Source organism: Cimex lectularius, unplaced genomic scaffold, assembly GCF_000648675.2.
Source record: "Cimex lectularius strain Harlan isolate CLEC.00 unplaced genomic scaffold, Clec_2.1 scaffold111, whole genome shotgun sequence".
Classification (NCBI taxonomy): domain Eukaryota; kingdom Metazoa; phylum Arthropoda; class Insecta; order Hemiptera; family Cimicidae; genus Cimex; species Cimex lectularius.
Window position 1 is genome coordinate 390001 of NW_019392681.1, and position 16486 is coordinate 406486.

At 34.6% G+C, this 16486-nt stretch overlaps 2 protein-coding genes across 7 annotated transcripts in view; one reads left to right on the plus strand and one right to left on the minus strand.

Annotated features, from left to right (window-relative positions):
- LOC106668622 (trypsin-7-like) overlaps window positions 1–5650 on the plus strand; it is a 43819-nt gene extending 38169 nt beyond the window's left edge. The window contains exons 8-9 of the mRNA XM_014397547.1: window positions 158–212; window positions 5316–5650. Coding sequence (XP_014253033.1) covers window positions 158–212; window positions 5316–5455 — 195 coding nt within the window. The 3' untranslated portion in view covers window positions 5456–5650. The remainder of the gene's footprint in view (window positions 1–157; window positions 213–5315) is intronic.
- LOC106668620 (soluble guanylate cyclase 89Da-like) overlaps window positions 5577–16486 on the minus strand; it is a 48437-nt gene continuing 37527 nt past the window's right edge. For all 6 annotated transcript variants that reach the window (XM_014397536.2, XM_024225647.1, XM_024225648.1 and 3 more), the window contains 4 exons: window positions 13363–13510; window positions 13194–13303; window positions 13034–13123; window positions 5577–5725 (listed from right to left, as the gene is read on the minus strand). In XM_014397536.2, coding sequence (XP_014253022.1) covers window positions 5672–5725; window positions 13034–13123; window positions 13194–13303; window positions 13363–13510 — 402 coding nt within the window. In that variant the 3' untranslated portion in view covers window positions 5577–5671. The remainder of the gene's footprint in view (window positions 5726–13033; window positions 13124–13193; window positions 13304–13362; window positions 13511–16486) is intronic.

Below are 16486 nucleotides of genomic sequence, written 5' to 3' on the forward strand. Positions count from 1 at the left end.
GCAATGAGTTGTTTTTTTGTATAAATTTAAAACTGATACACTAATTTTTAGTTATAAATTACATATAATAAATCTATTATTAGAGATTGATACAAAAACATCTTAAATTTGACTTTATTATTAAGTAATTAAATAGTTTAATTAGTTGTTTTTTTAGGGTGATAGCGGAGGACCGTTGCATGTCGTGGATAACGACAACCACATGGTTGTGGGTGAGTTCTTTTTATTTAACTTTTTTTTAACCATCAAACACATTATGATGGCTGTTTTTTAATTAATCATGTGCTGCATCCACGAACTGAAACGTTCGAACAAGGGGTTGCTTATTAAATGGGAAGTTCCGTTAATAGTTAGGTTTCTAAACGAGCTGTCTACTTCAGTAACTAGCCAAAGTTAACTTTACGGGGTGACAATCTCGAAGAGTAGAGATAATTAGAGATGCAGAACGTAGTGCAAACGATATTGGAGATCGCAACTTCTCGTTTAGTAATAACGAAGAGGGATGACTGATGAGAAACAGAATTTTGTCCTGTAATGGAGTGTATTAAACATTTATATTGTTACAAAGCAATAAATTAATTAAATTCAAAGATATAATATTGGATTTAAGTAAACCTTTTATATAAAAATCAATGTATCAACAAGTTAACAACAAACAGGACGTATATCACAATATTTTAGTTCATTTAAACAGGTTTAAATTTTATAGTCTTATCACGGCGTATAATTATTATTATATATTATTAATAAATATTTATGATTAAATAGTTAAAAATAATATCGGGTAAGTTTTTGAAAAAGACATGGTTTTTGTTTCTACGCTGCTTATTTCATTGAAAACTAAATATGACTTCAGAGATAACTTTTTACGTAGAATCTACTGTTACCATTAGAATTTTAATACATTAACTTCAAAGTTATGCTGACCCGGTGAATGCTAAAAATACAATAAAAAGCATTATTAGAAGAAAGTTACATTGTTGATCGGCAGAGATCGCGTATCAAGACCAGTGTGGATGCCCTCGGATGACCTGGAGTAAAAGAAGAGTCAACCTCACACGATTAAGAATAGGTTAATTAATTGATAAGTTAGTTAATAACCATGCCAGGTTGACACACGTACACTTTTTTTAGACAAAAGCCCGTATGCATATCCGGCATGGAGAGAAAGGGTGCAAATCCTTGACCCCATGTATGCGTATGAATGCTTCCTGATTTGAGAATTGTGATAGAGCACGCAAGTCACTGGGCAGTGACCTTACCGATTCTTCGAGGAAACAAGGTTGTTTTATGGTGAATAATAATAGTAGTTTGGAGTCCCCAACATGTATTAAAGGTGAATGTATTTATTAGCGTGAATAGAGAGGGGCTATGGCTAAATATTGAGTACCCCTTCGACCCCCAATTAGTTTAAATATAGGTTTAAGGGTGATTGAGGAATTGAGTACTCCACCACGCTAATTGAGTGAATGGTGTGTAATTAGGAAAGAATGTATTTAAGAATGAATGAGAGTGTGAATGGGTTTGGATCTAGGAACTGCATCGGTTGGGTGCTGAATTGATGTAGCTGTTAATAGCTCCCGGAGTCCAACCTCGGTGGCTAGACGGACAAAACCTAAATATCAACCCAGTGATTCTCGAGGCTGGTCGGTAATTCAATTATGGTGTATATATACGAGTGTATATACATATGTATGAGTTTATATGAAACAGTAATCAATAATAAGTATTTTTATTCTGGGATGATGATTATTTTGAATAAACGAGACCATTTGGTAATTGAACATTGACTACGCCCACGAACTAACATCAACCAATATAGTCCACTGTAATCCTAAAAATAATATAATACTCCTTCACAAATTTTGTTCATAGAAGAATGGGAAATCTCATTTTAAAATAGCGTTTATTAAACAAAAAGCTATTTTAAATGCGGGATGATCACAACTTTTTTTTAAATGAAGGAGTCCACGCCACAAACCAATACTAAACCACGCCCACAATATAATATTAACCAACTTAGCCACACCCATAAAACCTGCAACTCCATAAAACAATATAATACCCATGCAAAAACTTACAGAATATTGTTTTTATTTTCGGAGGTAGTCAACTTTTTATTAAATACCAATTTCCTTATTAAATACCAATTCCTTTTTTCATATAGAAAAAACATTTCGGGCTGATTTTATGCAAAAAAAAAGTAGCTTAATGTGATTAACCAATTGACATAAGAAAAAAATGAGTCCACCAAAGTGCATTTAGTACTGAAAACAAAATAAGTTAGGCCGTTTTGCAAATCCCTAGGTCTGTCTCGATAAGCGAGTTGCCCCTGGGTCTACTTATAGGCCCCTACTCTGCCTGATTGCCTGTCCTCGTAAACCACTCTCCTTCCTTTACATTAGTGCTCCGACTCTTTTACCGCGCCCATACGTTTGTTAATTCCAGCTCCACTTTAATTTAAAAGCTGCGCAAGTTTCCACAGAGTCCCCTTTGATTACACCCAGACGAGTGGAGTCGGCAGCCGGGAAAGGTTCGCCGGTCGGCAGTCTCGAGTTTATTACACCTCTCCGCCTGGCAGTACATTCGTAATAATAAAACTCTTTAGGAGCAATGTAAAAACTTGACGAATTAGAAGGAGACTATTTTTGATGAATTGCACCGGGCAAATAATTCTGTCGTTGTCGGGACGAAAATTAAAAATATTTTCAACGTTCACTTCTTTTTAACTGAAAAATTTTGTTCAGAATTAAGAAGCTACGCCAACTATTATATTTTTTTAAATTTCTCTTTAATACCTTAAATTGGTTAAAGATATTCAATAGAGTTTTCTATTCAGAAATTTCCAAGAAAAAGTAGGTCGATATCGTTTCATTCATTAGAAAGGTTTTTTGTGCTGTCTAGAAATAAAATCTGAAATGAGATGCATCATATCCAAGGTTGTGAAAGACCCGCATTGTCAGTTTCGACTTTTGACTTGGAATCGTAAGGAGCTGAGAGAAAATAACTGAGCTTCTTTTGCGGACTATAAATTCCTCTCTATTACACTGGGCAATAAAAGAGGAGCAGGACTAGTCTGGAGCTTAACTGCTCGTCGTCTCGGTTATCAACCAATTTTTAGAAAACTGTAAAAACTCTATGAGGGGGTAGATACGTCAATTTACTTTTACGATTTGTGAATATTTTATAAGTAAGTTCAGTTTAAAATAGAGATAAAACCAAAGAAAAATCATTTCAGCTACATCTGAAAACAAATTAATTTAAAAGCAGTGTAATTTAAATAAGCACAATAGTAATAATTAGTGTGTGTGGTGTTTACCATTGTATAAATTCACATTTTTTTATCTAAAATTTTCTAGCATTGTATAAATTCATTTTTTTATCTAAAATTTTCTAGCATTGTATAAATTCATTTTTTTATCTAAAATTTTCTAGCATTGTATAAATTCATTCCTTTTTTTATTCTAAAATTTTCTAACATTGTATAAATTCAATTTATTTATCTAAAATTTTCTAGCATTGTATAAATTCATAATTTTCTTTCCACATCCTACATGTATTTGTAAAATTCAAACAACGTTTATAAATCCCAGGCCCTGAAGATGATCTCAATAACGACCGAAACGTTGGCACGATAAAGAAAAATTTTTCTAAAACCTACGTCACACCAGACCGCAACTCACGATCTCCGAATAATCAGTAATAATTAGTGTGTTTCTTTACAATAATGTAAAAACAAAGAAGACAATATTTTTGGTTAACAACCGTCAGCCTGAATATATAACTTCTTCTTCAACAATGTGTTCTTCTTTCCTGAGAATTTGGTTTTAATATTTTTTTTAAATAAAAATAAAAACAAGACATTTCAAGCTCAAATAAAATCAAATGAAAAGAAACCACGCCCATAGGCGTGGATAAGTTGGTCCGCATTTCTGGTATCTTTATATGATTTGTCTTGGGTTTAAAAAGATTTGTGCTTTTGTTGTCATAAATTAACTAAAAGGAGCAAATTCGTCAAATAAAATGACTTTTTTTTATAGTGTCCATCATAATTTTGTGGAACTACATAATAAATAGGTGAGTAGGAAATAAATTGTCTTTTCCACAATAGGCGTTTATTTCGACAGACGCGTTTCCGTTTAATATAGCCGATCATCAGTGACTTTTTTTTAAATAAAAGTAATTTGGCGGTTTGTTACGTCGTTGTAAGTTCAAAAAGAAAGGTTCCATTCTAAACACCCCATTCTTGACAGAATCTCTCGCCACGTCCATAGTTCTCTAGATATCCACTTTTAAACTTACAACTATGTAACAAACGTCAGACTACTTTTTTTTTAAAGTCACTGAAGATATTCTACGTCAGACCGAAACGCGTATCTCGAAATAAATGCCAATTGTGGAAAAGTCAATTTATTTCCTACCCATCAAATTAAATAAAATGACGCCACATTTTTTTAATGTTTTGATCATTAAATCCATTAGAGTTCGTGGTTCGATTGACCAAATAACCTCTTTCAATTAATTAATCGTCATGTAAGGTATTGGTTGAGATAAAAAAAGTCAGTGTCAACACCAACTTCCCATCTCAATCTATCTTTTGATTATTGTACTTTTTTAATGATGGCCCGCTTTTTCAGTAGAAAGTTTGGCCCAAATTTTTATACAATGTGACCAATTCCAATTAATCCACCGAAAAAATAGATAGATGAGAAGAATTTTAATATCGTTAAAATTACTTTGTCAGTTCAAAGTAATCTAGCCACATTCAAGGGGCTAATTTTGTCAACTTTACTATCTAGTCGTGTCTATGTAGGTCAACTTTTCTGGTGGCTAAGTTGGTCAACGTTGCAGGTTGGGCGTGGCTAACTTCGTTAATTTTACTGATTGAAAAAGGCTAAACTGGTCTATTTTGTCAGATGGGCGTGGCTATGTTGGTCGAATTTACTGGTTGGGCGAGACTAAGTCAGTACACATTAGTATGGAAATAAGCGTGGTTATGTTGGTTGTGTTGGTTAACTTTGCTGGATTTGATCAACTTTAGAGGTTTGATGTAGCTAAGTTGCTCTTTGTTCTGTCAAATTTGTAATAAATATTAATCCTTTAGTATAGAGTTCCTCATTTTCTAACTATAATTATTAGTTCAATTTTAGGTTTTTAGTCCTTACACTATGATCTAAATGAATTTTTATAACCTTCCTTTTGTCGCCTTATCTTCGGGCTAGTATTACGTTTTTCCCGTAAATCAGCCATTCTAACAAGAAGGACCATAATTTTGAACATTACTTAAGTCAAATTTAAATTATCGTTTTTTTCAGGTGTCGTGTCCTGGGGTGAGGGCTGTGCAAAACCAAAACATCCAGGGGTTTACTGCAGGGTCAACAGATATCTACCTTGGATCCTCAAGTTCACGGCCGACGCGTGTCAGTGCACTTCACAAAGCCGGAAACAAAAATAGACTATCATCAGGTCAACCTCATCGCCTGTGCTCGTTTGCAAATCTGAAATATTTTCAGCTTCTTCAGTTTTAAAATCGCCTAAACATTTCAAGATATTGCTGTGATAAATGAACCAACACGTTCTTCATAAAATCCAATAATTTATTTATTTTTCTATAGTGGAGTTTTAAGCTAAATAAATACTGTTACAACTACTGGTATGTTTGTACAACATATTAATCCTGTTTTGCAAGCCCCAACAGCCAGTGAGTCTCCATCACTCCTTTTCCCTGTAAAAAAATTGGCAAATATAAATGTGTATATATAAAATGGTTTTAAAGCTGTAAGATCAGGAAAAAAGCTTCATCGCAAGTTCGGCACCAAATCTAATATAATAACAGAGATTTATGCCAAATTTGAAAATTGATTATAAAATTTTAGAGTATTTAGTCATTTCTGAAAAACAACGGTGATTTTTAAAAAAATTAGAATAACGCAATCTTCAGACCTGACGATTTAACAGGAATTGGTTTATTAAATTGATTTGAAAAATATCAAAGCGCATATGGAACAACAAGGTTTTTTCAGGTTTGTTGAATTTTAGTTTACAAGATTAAAAAGTAACCTATTAGTTATACTCTGTCACAAAACTATTCACTTTCCTCACTAGGGACGAAATTTTGATGTCATAGCAGCTTCAGGCATCTTGGAAGATTGTCGGGAAGGGTCCGGGATTGAAAGAGTAGGTGTTATACATCCGGATTGGGGTGTGGGTCCAGTGTTTTATGGAGTCGTCTGTATCTCCTTCTCTCGGTTTCGAAGACAAATGGATCTGTGTAGATGGTATGATTGGATACGAAGTAAAGAGCTTGGAAATTGCTTTGAAGGAGTTTAGAGACTAGAGTGACTGGAATTTTTAGAGGTTGGAACGCTTGGTTCAACCCCAAAGTTTAATTCCGTACTCTCCAAATTGGCCGTAGATGTTTAAATAAGGCATTTATTTTGTATTGCCAAAAAATTTTTGAATAGTTCTTATCGTCAGTTCAGTTCTATTTTATTCCAGTTTTGGGGTTCCAAGTCATTTTATGTATTAGCGTCCCAAATATGGTTGTTGGATGGACATGGTTGTCCATCCGAGTTCTTGTAGATTGGAGAAGAAGTGACACAGCAAACGATGAAAGCTATTTGCTGATTCTGATCTTTTTTTTTCAAATAGAAGGTTATAGTTTCTTAAGGCCATTAGGGCTGGATTTGTTGAAAGTATGGCGGTATCGTCTTGATATGTAAGTATTACTGTACCAGGATTGATAAGAATGTTTGCAATGTAATTGAATAGTGAACGGATCTAAGGATGCTACGTACACAAAATTCGGAATAGTACATGGGGGATGTATGTAAGGATATTGTTACGTTTGTAACAAAATATGTATGTATTATTTAATTTGCCTCCTGAATAAAGTTGGCGGTGTGTCAATCTCCAATTAATACGCCCTAGGATAGGCTTAGGATTAGTATAGATGTGCCACTCGGTACAGAGGACAAGCAGAGACAAGGTGCGTGGTGTGCGTCGAAATCTCTACGGCCTGGCCGGTTGTTTAGAAAATAATCAATTCCTTCATCGACTAAGGCTGCTCGTCCATTGTAACCGAACGCCGCCGTCCACTGTAGCCGATTTTCGTCAGTTCACGACACAGCCCAAATGGATGTAGAAAATTTGTTCTGCTCGAAAATTCTTAGTTTACATACAAATGGAATGAAAGAAATAAACAAAAATATAGGAAGTTCCATTTCGAAAGCTATCCTTGACCACAGCTTACGCTGGGCATCTCTCCGATGAGAGGGTGGATCACGCATGCCTGCTCCTCAACCGCACTTATCAATTTTTCGCAATCCATCGAAATGAAAACGAAACGAAAAGGAAAGCAAAAAGCAAAGAACGGCGTTAAACAATGGTGAGCGTTTGATGTCACGTGGTTGACAGTTGAAGTCGAAGTAACCATTCGGCCGAATAGACTTTAATTGCTAAATCTAACTTTATTTGGATCGGAAAGTGCTTCGGCCGTACACGGCCCAACACGACCGAACGAATTGGTTCTAATGGACGTGTGCTCATTCGTTTCTTCGCTTTTGGATCATCCGGCCCTATTCGGCCGAGCAATGGCCGTGCAAGTTCGGCCGAAAACGGCTCCAGTGGACGGCCTACCTAAGGCGACAGTGAGCCCACCAAACTTTGGAGAAGGTTTACCAAATTCCCTGGAACCAGGGATTTTCAACACCGTCGGAAGCGTAGATGGACAATAGTTCTCAGGAAAGCTTAGTTTGTAATAAAAGTCTATTTATATTTTAAGATAAGTCATTTATGTTTTAGTGGTCAATTGATTATTCCTTTTATGTAAGGTCTTGGTTGAGATAAAAAGTCAGTGTCATGAGCGGGATTCGAACCCACGACCTTCGGCTTACTACGCCGCTGGTCTGCCACTTGAGCTGTTATCGTGACTTCGATCCACTCGGACCCAACTTCTCAACCCGACCTACAAACTTTCAAATTTTCCTTCTTTTTGACATTTTCAAATGTAGCGAAATCAGGATTGGATTCTCAGCGACTTATGAATTGGCCACGGGTAGCTGTTAGTGAAATGATACTTCTTTTACTTTTTAAATATTAATCCATTTATGTTTTAGTGGTCAATTGAGCAAGTTACTTGTTTCAATTAATTATTCCTTTTATGTAAGGTCTTAGTTGAGATAATTGAAAATGGCAAAAAGAGGGAAAATTCGAACGGTTGTAGGTTGAGATGGAGAGCTTTTAGAGTTGGTGTCGAGAGGATCGAAGTCACCATAACTCAAGAGCAGCTGCGTATTTAGCCGAAGGTCGTGGGTTCGAATCCCACCCTTGACACTGACTTTTAAGATAAGGTTCATTTATCTGTAAGTTTGTTCTCATTTGTTATAGTGTTACTCGTAGAAAATGATGTTATCGTTATTTTATATGTTAGTTTCCTTAAATAAAATATTTAAAATTAATTAAATTAATAAATGCGTCTTTTTGAGTATGTAAATATTGTGTACTATTTACTCAGCTTTGGTTAATTATCCGGTTAATCGGTCTGACGAAATTATTAAATGTGAGAGGTTGACACACCTGCTTAGTTGATAAGGAGACAAACCCCAGGCCTTACTTCCTGGTTAAGTTAAACCTACTTCCTGGCAAAATAACTCTTTATTTAATTTTTTTTTACTATATTTTTTTGCGGTTCGTTGTTTCCGTATCACATATTAAGAAGCGGAGCATTTTAAACAGTACTAAGTAAAATTACACCTTATTTAGGAAAATTTTGGGAAAAAATATAAAATAAAAATACGACATTCAAAACTATATTTGAATTACGCAATTTAAAATTTAATTAGGTTAATGACAAAAGTTAGTATCTTTCATAACAAAAAAAATTCAAAACCTGATACAAAGAGAGTAAAATATTTTAAATTTCATGGCATAAAAGGGTAAAATACTTTATCGATATCAGTTTCTTTACGTTATTCCTTCGCCTAATAAAAAAAGAATGGAGATGAGTATTAAAGTTAACAAAAGCAAATTGGTTTATTGAAGAAAAAAATCAATTTGTCTCCTCTTTTAGTACTTTCGCAAATAGGAGTAAATTAATTGGTTAATTTAGTATTTTTCTTGAAGGTTTTTCGTTATTAATCCAGACGAGTATACTCGTACAAACTGTATTCATTTCTTGTAGAAAAATTAAACTATCAAATAGAACAAAGGTTTAAAAATATCACAGTTTATTTGTATTACAATTAAATAAATGTTTGATAAAAATTGAAGATGTACGATAAAATTAAAGAATAAATTGGAGTTTTATTATTTGAACGTTTTTAAAATGGGCTATTTTCATTTTGTCAAAAGACTTCCCGTTGACGTAATAGTGAAAAGAAAGATATTACTCCCGCTGTTATAAATTTGTAAGAAAATGAAAAAAAAGTGTTGGAGTTTAAGTTTAATAGCTTCATGACACCTTCAAATCAAATTACACTTTATTTCCAGACGAAGAACACGGTATGGAAAAGTTATTAATCACTCAAGGCAAAAAAATGTGAATGACATTAAAACAAAAACTTAACACTAGGTACATACATAGAGATTAAATTACAGAATTTATTTCAAATAATACCATAATGGCAATCCGCTTTTAGTTCTTACAATAAGTCTAGGACGGGGCGACGGTGGCCGCAACGGTTTAGGCATTGACACGGTGCTCATCGCTGTAAGACAAAGGTCCCGGGTTCGAATCCAGCGGCCCTGCATTCAAATCTGCCATACTTACGAATGAGCTTTTTTCAAAAACCCCGGTACCCTGACGGTTTATATGATCTCTGCTGTTGCGAACCCTCGTTTAAAAAAATATAGCTAATTTAGCTTAGTCAATATTACTTATTATTAATTTTTTTATATAATGTTTTGGGTAGAATGAAAAAGTTGATGCCTCGAGCGGGATTCGAACCCACGACTTTAGACTATATACGCCGCTGCTCTACTACTTGAGCTATCGTGACTTCGATCCACTTGGAAACCAACTCCCCATCTCAACCTACAACCTTTCGAGATGATTGACATGGGGAGTTGGTGTCCGAGTGGATCGAAGTCACAATAGCTCAAGTCTACCACTTGTTTCAATTAATTATTCCTTTTATGTAAGGTCTCGGTTGATATAATTGAAAATGGTAAAAAGAGGGACAATTCGAAAGGTTGTTGGTTGAGATGGAGAGTTGGTGTCAGAGGGGATCGAGACACCATAACTCTAGAGCAGCGGCATATTTACCCGATCGTGGGTTCGAATCCCGCTCGTGGCACTAACATTTTAATTTCAACCTAAACCTTACATAAAAAGATTAATTAATTGTAAGAAGTTATTTCGTCAACAGACCACCTAACATAATGAATTACTTATTATTTAATTATTAACATATGAATATCTATAAAAACTGAAAACACCACCCCTTAGATAGGTCAAAATCACTAACTAGAATAAATTAGATTCACATAAAAATGACTAGATTACAATAAATAGGAAATAAACAATAGTAAAAATATATGGAATAAATAATTAAATACCACTTTGACAGTAACTACAGTTTTATTCTATGTCCTTCTCTAAGAATTCGTCATGAGAATGAAAGGTTTGAGCCAATAGACACTAATAAATGACAGATTTAAACTTATTTTTAAGTAGACATTTTACATTGGACGAAATCTTATTATAAATTACAGTTAATTAAGGCTTTTAGTCGAGATAAAAAAATTATGGCACGAGCGGGATTCGAACCCACGATCTTCGGCTAGATACGCCGATGCTCTACCACTTGAGCTATCGTGACCTCGATCCGCTCGGACATTAACTTCCTATCTCAACCGCACCTTTTGAATTTTCCCTCCTTTTTGCCATTCTTATTATAAAATTTGTACATTCAACAGTTAAAGCTTTAACGAGCCGCGTTTAATCTTAACCTAGGTAGCTTTAGGTTATCACCACTCAGCTCATCATAAATGGAGTTTTATACACATGATTGTCCTTGATTTTAGAAGCGGCGTTAACATGGTCATACATGTGCTATAAACAATCCAGTGTATATTGACAAAGTAAGTTTATAATTACAAGAGCAATAAAAGAATGTCTACAGTCTTCTCTAAAACCTAAACCTGCCAAAATTCGTATCGCTTTCCTTTGATACGAAAAGAAGTCTTTACTTGATGGAGAATGACTCCATGTTAGTAAAGCAAATTTAAGTAAGAACTAGCTCTATCTCATCCTTCCTGGCTCCATTTTTGGGTGCTCGCAACATGTGGGTGAATTGAACCCCGCTGTGCAGGTGTTCTGGTGAGTCTCGTGTCAATTATCATTGCGACCACCGGTCCCCTTAGGCGTCAGGAAAAAAGTCTAGAAGCGGCGGTGGGAATCGAACCCAAAACCGCGCGATATACCAGCGAGGGTCTGATGCCTTAACTACTCGGCTACCGCGGACCCCTGACAAATTTTTAAGACCGAGTGCCAATGTTTTTGTCATTTAGGCAGTCCATTTTCATCAAAGCAAATTTTAAAATCACGTAACAACATGTTAAGTTCTAAGGCATTTTTAGGTCATTACTCCCTAGAGAAGCTGAATTATCATAAGCATAGCCGATAGCATGGATATTATGGTAATTAAAATAAAAATCATACGTGATGATGAAAAACCATATTGGGTCGGTGACAGATCCATGCAGTACTCCTTTAGTATTGAGCTTGAAGCTTAATAACACGTCATTAAATAGGAAAGCTTCTAATCTATTACATAAAAATGATTTAACTAAACCGATAGAGATATTTGAGAAACCATGTGAGTTTTTGTAAAAGAAGTTTATGGGATACAGTCAAAAGCTTTACTAAGGTTTAAAACACTTTTTTTTGGCTTTGCTTATATGCAAAACACTTGAAATCGAATATTTGCCATTTTCAAAACAATCAAGGGAATATTTTACAAAGTCCATAATTGCTTTCTCTGTGTTTTTACTAAAGTGTGTGCTCTAAAACAATATTGGGACTTACTGATGAAAGAATTAGTTTCAAAAAAGTCCATAACCCTAATTTTCATAATTTTTCAAAAACTTTTAAGTAAATAGGAAGCAATTCAATAGGCCAATAATTGATTATCTTGCCGTTTCACCAGAGTAACATAACTTACATAAAAAAAGACTTGCGGTAGTATGTACCAAATCAATCCACCAAAATAATTTGAATATTTTTAACAATGAAAGATGAAAATATATAAATAGTTTTTTTTGTGTTTTTTCGTTTTATTGCTATATACAGAAATAAAATTAACCACATAATAAAATGTTTAATTATTTTCAAAAACAAAATAGGCGAGTTGTTAAAGTTAACCGGCTAAACCTTCAATACGTTCCTGTTTTACGGGTTTAGTATCACTTTTTTTAAAAAAACTACTTCCCAAGGGTCACGGGTTGGAATTTTAGCTTCCAAAACAACCCAATCCCCTGGATTGATATCATCTCTGCGGATCCCCGTAAAAATAATACCTCCTAATTAAATTTAGTAATTAATGAAGAAAATGTTGAAAATCATTTTATCACTTGGGTTTTGAAAAGAGAAGGGTCGTGACGCTCCATGCGTAAAATTTTAAATTGACATAGCTTTGTTAATTATTATCATCAATTAAAAAAGAAAATAAGGCGTCCTATTTTTAAAAAAAGCTTTGGGCATGATTTCGGTTATATTCTGTAATGTTTTGCTTGCTATTCTTAGCTATTATGATATATAATACTTACAGAAGTAATAAATCTTTAAATGATTGCTTTTATGCAGGGTATTTTACCATAGTTTGATAAATATTTGTAATTGTGTAGTTTAACTTAGTAATTATGAAGTGAATAAGACAAAAGTGTGCTTTTCATATGTTGATCCTTTGCCAACAGTTTAATTGATAATCCCCTAGTTTTTAATTAACTGCACCAAGCCTCAGAAAAACAAATGAAACACCGAGTACAATCATACTTAATTAATTATAGTTATAATAATTCGTTTTACAGATACCTTTACTATTATTTCACCTCGGGATTTTATTATGAATTTTTCATTGTCCAGGCAGTCTTTGGTTGTTGTTGAAATGTGTATCTTTCCGGGCTGAAATTTCGAATTGGATAGATTATTTTTCATTATTTAGTTGTTGTATGAACGGTTGCAATTGGGATACCTCGCTGTTTGTTTGCATGCGCGCAGCCGTGTTGACGGTGTCGCCGAATAAACAGTATCGTGGCAATTTTGTGCCGACCACTCCTCCTACGACCGGACCAGTGTGCAGACCTGTAAACAAATTGTGAAATCTCACCTGGATGGCTAATAGACTTTTCTTTTATTTATACCGATTCTAACTGAGACGGGCAGTGGGACATCGACTTCACCGCTTTTCTCGATGATCTTCAAACACAGTTTTCCCACCTCGTCGGCGTGATCCGAGCTCTCTTCGGGCGCTCCGGCAACCGCCATGTAAACCTCACCGATCGTCTCGACCTTCACGTCAATCATATTAATGCACTTCAATAAATATTAATACGAATTATAAATGTTTTTTAGTTTTCTCTATATCAATATACCATATGGCCAGGAGTGCAGTCTGAAAACATATAGTATGAACAGTAACACTTACATACGACGTACCAGCCAACGCGGCCACTCAATATGGTGGATTAAGAGCAAGGAGGACTCCAATCTAATACAAGTTTAAAAGAAAGTGGAGGATTTTCGGTATGTAGAAGTGTAGATGAGGCTTTAGCTGTAATGTTATGGTGTATAAAAATATTGGTACACAGGTAAGTCGTTGTGGATAGTGAGGTGAGTAACGAAGTAAGGAGGTTTCATAATTTTCATGAGGACTGTGATGAAAATTTAGTATGTTCTGGATATTGAGTGACTTGGCATAACCCCACGGTTCCGCACCGTATCTAAAGTGGTTGAAGTAGTTCTAGACGTCTTCTGTAAGGTTACTGTCTTTTATGTTATATGATAGGATTCCATGCCTCTGCTGTCTATTTATAATGAAAGGTCAATTTATTTTCAAGCTGAAATACGTGCTATCAATGCTTGAACCATAGAAATCATCCAATTGACCATCTGAGATCCAGATTATTCGTAACGTCCAGTAACCTCCAAACCGTGAGGAAACAACAACTCAGGTCAGTCACAAAGAGTATGCAAAACCGTCTATAAGAAACCCTAAAAAAAAATCCAGCAGTGCCAGACACAGTAAACTTATGGTTAAAGAACCATCTCCAAACCTGGCAAAGACCACAGCTAGAGAGGGTAAAAGCTCAGGGAAGTGATAGGGCACAATAACAATCACTGGCATTTGAGAAAACATGTATACACAACGACGACCCCCATTTGTAGGTTATACAATGAGAAGGAAGAAACTGCCACCCATATTATCTTCGAATAGGAAGCAATCGCTCAATGGACACATAGACTTGGACATCAAGAAGATCCAGAGAAAAGAGAGAACATCGAAACTAAGCAACTAGGAAAAGTGGAAAGCCAAAAAGCTGCAGCGCTTGGGGAATGCAAAACCCCCGTTTCCCAGTTTTTGTCATCATAATCAAGGTAGTTGTGGAACAGTGATTTTAGTTGCATAGTAAGGAGTTTTAACAATTTATTTAAGACTATTGATTGGAAGGATTGCGATCGACATTGAAAGACTTGGGGTTCATAAGGTTCCAATCCTTATCTAAAGTGGTCTGACTCCGTGGTTTTTTTTTCAGTTTATTCGATGTTACTGAAGATGGATTTTGCAGTTTGTTTGTTAGAAGATTGCGGTATCGCTCGCTCAGGTAGTAATAAAGGTGCTGGTATTATAGGCAAGTTACCAGTGTAAGCGGTATATAATATCGAAACGTTAATGTTGGATTTGGGCAACTGAAGCGGGAAAGGATCAGTTCTTGATAAAAGGACGGTTAAGGTCGTTGTAATAAGGAGCTTTGATAATTTTCTTGGGGAGTTGTGATGGGAAGGATTGGATGCACTGGGTGACTTGGCAGTACCCTGCAGTTCCACTACATAGACTTCGTAGTTATCCAAATTTTCTGTTAAGTTATTGTCTCTTATATATTGTGAGAGGATTTCACGTCACACTGTTATCTAATCTATCTTATTTGAGTAGAAGGCTCCTTGTTGTTGGTAGACGCTCAGTCTATTCTTTCCATGTATTCAATGTAGGTGTACTGTGCACTTTTTGGTCTTGTCAAGGTGTTGTTGGATGTTAAAAGCTGCTAGGACTAGATTCAATATAGAAGACAAAATTACGCTATCATCTGGTTAGATGGTAATGTATATATAGATAGACAATCATTGCACCCTTGCATTGGTCTAATCTCCGAATATGTTTTCCACACTTCATTCTGAAGTAGACATCCATATAGGATTTTAGGATCAATTAAAAATGGAATGTGTAAAAAGCGTTTACGTTTATAAAGAATATATGAGTGTCAGACCTTAACAAAATGTTAAGCCTCGTCCAGAAGCGCACCCTAGCAATACTTTGTTCTCTAGAGCAGAGGAAATGATGTTAACATCAAACCTTGCTGGATGGTAGCGTAATGAGGACGGAAGACTTGGTGAAAAACAATAATTGTATATAAACTTAGGAATGTTATTGAACGTTTTAAAAGGAGTCTTATGAGAATTGCGAATAAAAAAATATAAATAAGAATTCTAATATAAGAATAAGAATAAATTCTTATGAATATAACAAAAAAAATGTACCCTAGTTTTAAATATAATTAAAATGTCCGGTCGTACGAGAGAGTAAACTAGAGCTGAAAGATGTTCTGAAATGTTAACAAGTGAATTCATACTAGAGAATTAATTAAAAGTTAATTATAGAACTACTAATAGAACTTATCAAAGATAAAGCTCATTTAATAAATTAATAACTTGGAGTATTTAGTAGGGCTGTCGCAACTTTCTTTACAAGATAATTTTTACATCGAACATTCCTTTTTTTAAGTTAAGATAGTAATTGTTTAATGGTGCAACAAATAACAAAAGTTAAATTTAAATTTGCATCAACCCCACTTCTAAATCTAGTGGATATTTACTAATCATCACCATTTGGGATATATCAAAGTTAAGCCAGTTTGGCACACTTCATTAAAAAAAATTTACATTTTATCATTTCACAGAAGGCAATTAACCTACTTTTTCCATTAAGACGGTGCTTAAGGTCCGTAGAAATTATGAAAAAACTGTTAAAAGCCTGTTAATATTGCATTTTTTGTACATTAAAAACAACATTATTATTTTGTTACACGTTTTTTAAATGATGGCATGTACAAATTTATATTTTAAATAAAGCATTTTATCTATCTTAAATGGATAACATTTGCCCAAGAAAATTCTGGTGGTTCGATTTTTTTTAAATTTTTTTTTTACAACTGCGTTCATGCAACAAGTAAAAAATATAGTACATACATATTAACAATAGGATGGAAACGT